At 44.0% G+C, this 2359-nt stretch overlaps 1 protein-coding gene across 1 annotated transcript in view; it reads right to left on the reverse strand.

Annotated features, from left to right (window-relative positions):
• Window positions 1–2244, reverse strand: part of MORC3 (MORC family CW-type zinc finger 3) — a 32523-nt gene extending 30279 nt beyond the window's left edge. Inside the window, exon 1 of the mRNA XM_010185067.1 lies at window positions 1943–2244. Within this exon, the coding sequence (XP_010183369.1) occupies window positions 1943–2244 (302 nt within the window). The remainder of the gene's footprint in view (window positions 1–1942) is intronic.
• Between the last annotated feature and the right edge of the window lie 115 nt (window positions 2245–2359).

The following is a 2359-nucleotide window of genomic DNA, read 5'->3' on the forward strand; positions in this document are numbered from 1 at the left end:
CCAGTGAATGCTCTTTCTCAGCTCTGTTAGCCTGACCGCAGCTCAGATGATTCAGTTGCTTCATTCACTGGGCCCAATACATTTTGTTACCAAATGGGTTTTGCTTAGTTTCACTTTCTCTTCCAAGAGCAAGTGCAGCCAAATGCTTTTTGGAGATACAATTAGACTTCCCTCTCCTTCAAACTGCATATACAGTACATATTATAAAAAGACTCAGCTGCACTAAGAGGAGCAACTCCTACAATTATGACCAGCAAATACTTAAGAATTAAGCAGTTTCTCTCTCAAAAAATGACAGTCCGCTTTGGGAATTTTATTTTTCCAACAAAACTAGAACTCCTCCATCCCTGGCAAAGTATAACGCATACACAAATCAAATTACCACTGAATAATCTTGTCTTATAAAAGTATTTTGCAACTTTTTAAGGAACAGCCCCACTGCCACTTCCCCCCCCCCTTGCTTTTATCCCACATTGCTGCTTGTTTCTTTCCCGCTATGTTCTCCTTTCTTCCTCCCTCCCAGCTATGCTAGTACACTTACATGACTCCGTAATGAACTATATCACAGAGTTGATCCTAAACAAAAATAATTATTATATCTTATTTTCAACCTGGGTGACTTCCCTGATCTGTCTCATCACACAACTGAGCAAGAAACTTACCAGAGCAACAAAAGGAGATAAAGGCCAGTGTGGGAAAGTTACCAGACCTGCTCACACTGCCTGTGTTGTTTATATATGCTTCTCAAACTAATGGAAATATTTTGGTGAAACCCAACATATTTGCAAAGAACAGCTGCTGACGGAAGAGACTGTGACCACCAGCTCTCTATTGTTCTCTTGAAAATAGAGCCTTTTACACTGTAGGACACAACCTGCTAAAAAAACATATCAGCTGCTTCACTTCTATAGCAAAAGCCTGCAAATATCACAGCTTTCACTGGAAACTGACTGGAGGTAAACTTTCAGTTATGACTACTGACAAACAAACCCGAACAGTATTCTAAAAATAATTCTGAAAGCTACCAATTGCACCAACTTTAGCTTAGATTTCTCATTTGTATCTGTAAGAGTTCAGCTTGCCAAAGCGACTTCAGAACAGTTTTAAACTCTGCAGTCTGACTTGTGAGATCCAGTTTTACTGCAAAGGTCTATTATTAACAATGATGTACTTCCCCACTCCGAAGAAGACTAACTGCATTAAAAACAAAGGGAGACCTTCCTCCTTTTTCTTTTCGTTTTTAAACACTGTGTTATCTAAAGAAGAAGAGCACTTCTCTAATAAAATACATTGATCAAACTGTGTATTTCAAACACACAAGAACTAGAGACCTGAAAGTGTAATTCTTGAACTTCAAGTAGATGACATAGCTAACCTCTGCGGTCACGGCAATTTATATATTAAGGTAATTTAAGCAGTGCTGAGAATATACTATCATATGTTTTTCACTCAAGTGTTTGACAAGTTACTTACTGTAATGATTCAACTTCTGTCTGTTCTGCTTACTCTATAAGCACAGTTATGAACTAAGGGTTTGTAACTGTAAGTGTGGCTTACAGGCATAGACAGCTGAAGTCAGAAAGGCTTTAAAAACATCCCGGTTCATCAATGATGTATCAGACAAATGAAAAAGTAGCTTTAACTTAATTTGTATTGGCACAAATAAGGAAGTGACCAACTGCCACAAAAGGACAGATACGAGCAATACTCTGACTGAAAAAGCACAACACAGTAGTGGATTTAATTGCATGCACATTCCTCACCCTTGTTAAAATGTAATTAGGCCTCCTGCAAAAAGCAGTTAAGAACCTAAGTTGTGAGCTCCCAATTAGAGGTCACTACCTTGACACCTAACGCCATCGCTACAACAAACTGTGAAACACTCCCCGCCCCAACCAACCAACAGCCCAACTTCCCCTCTACACACACAGCCTGAGCTAACCGAGCCAATTTTGTGCGGGGATCGATGAGGAAGCGCCTCCACGGCCTGGAGCTGGCGATCGCCGGCCGCCCTGCTCCACCCTGCTCCCGCCAGCACGCCCGGTGCTGGTGCTCCGGCTTTCTCGTCACTAAAGTGACCGAACCGCAGGGGCCAGACAGGGACGCTGCCGGCGACAGTGTAAAACGAGAGAAAAGTCTGAGGCGAAGAAGGGAGTGCTGGTTTATTTGAGGCGAAGGGCTCAGGAGCCCGCCCTTCCCGACACTTGGCCGACAACTTTTTACCCCCCAGAGAGGGTGAGGCATCGCCCCCAGCCCGGGCAGGCTCTGCTCCCCGCTCTCATCAAGGGAAAACACCGAGCTGTGTCGGCGGCGGCCGCAGCTCCCTCCTCCCCAGAGCGCCCCGCTCCTTGGCCGCCCC

Source organism: Mesitornis unicolor, unplaced genomic scaffold, assembly GCF_000695765.1.
Source record: "Mesitornis unicolor isolate BGI_N332 unplaced genomic scaffold, ASM69576v1 scaffold8435, whole genome shotgun sequence".
Lineage (NCBI taxonomy): Eukaryota > Metazoa > Chordata > Aves > Mesitornithiformes > Mesitornithidae > Mesitornis > Mesitornis unicolor.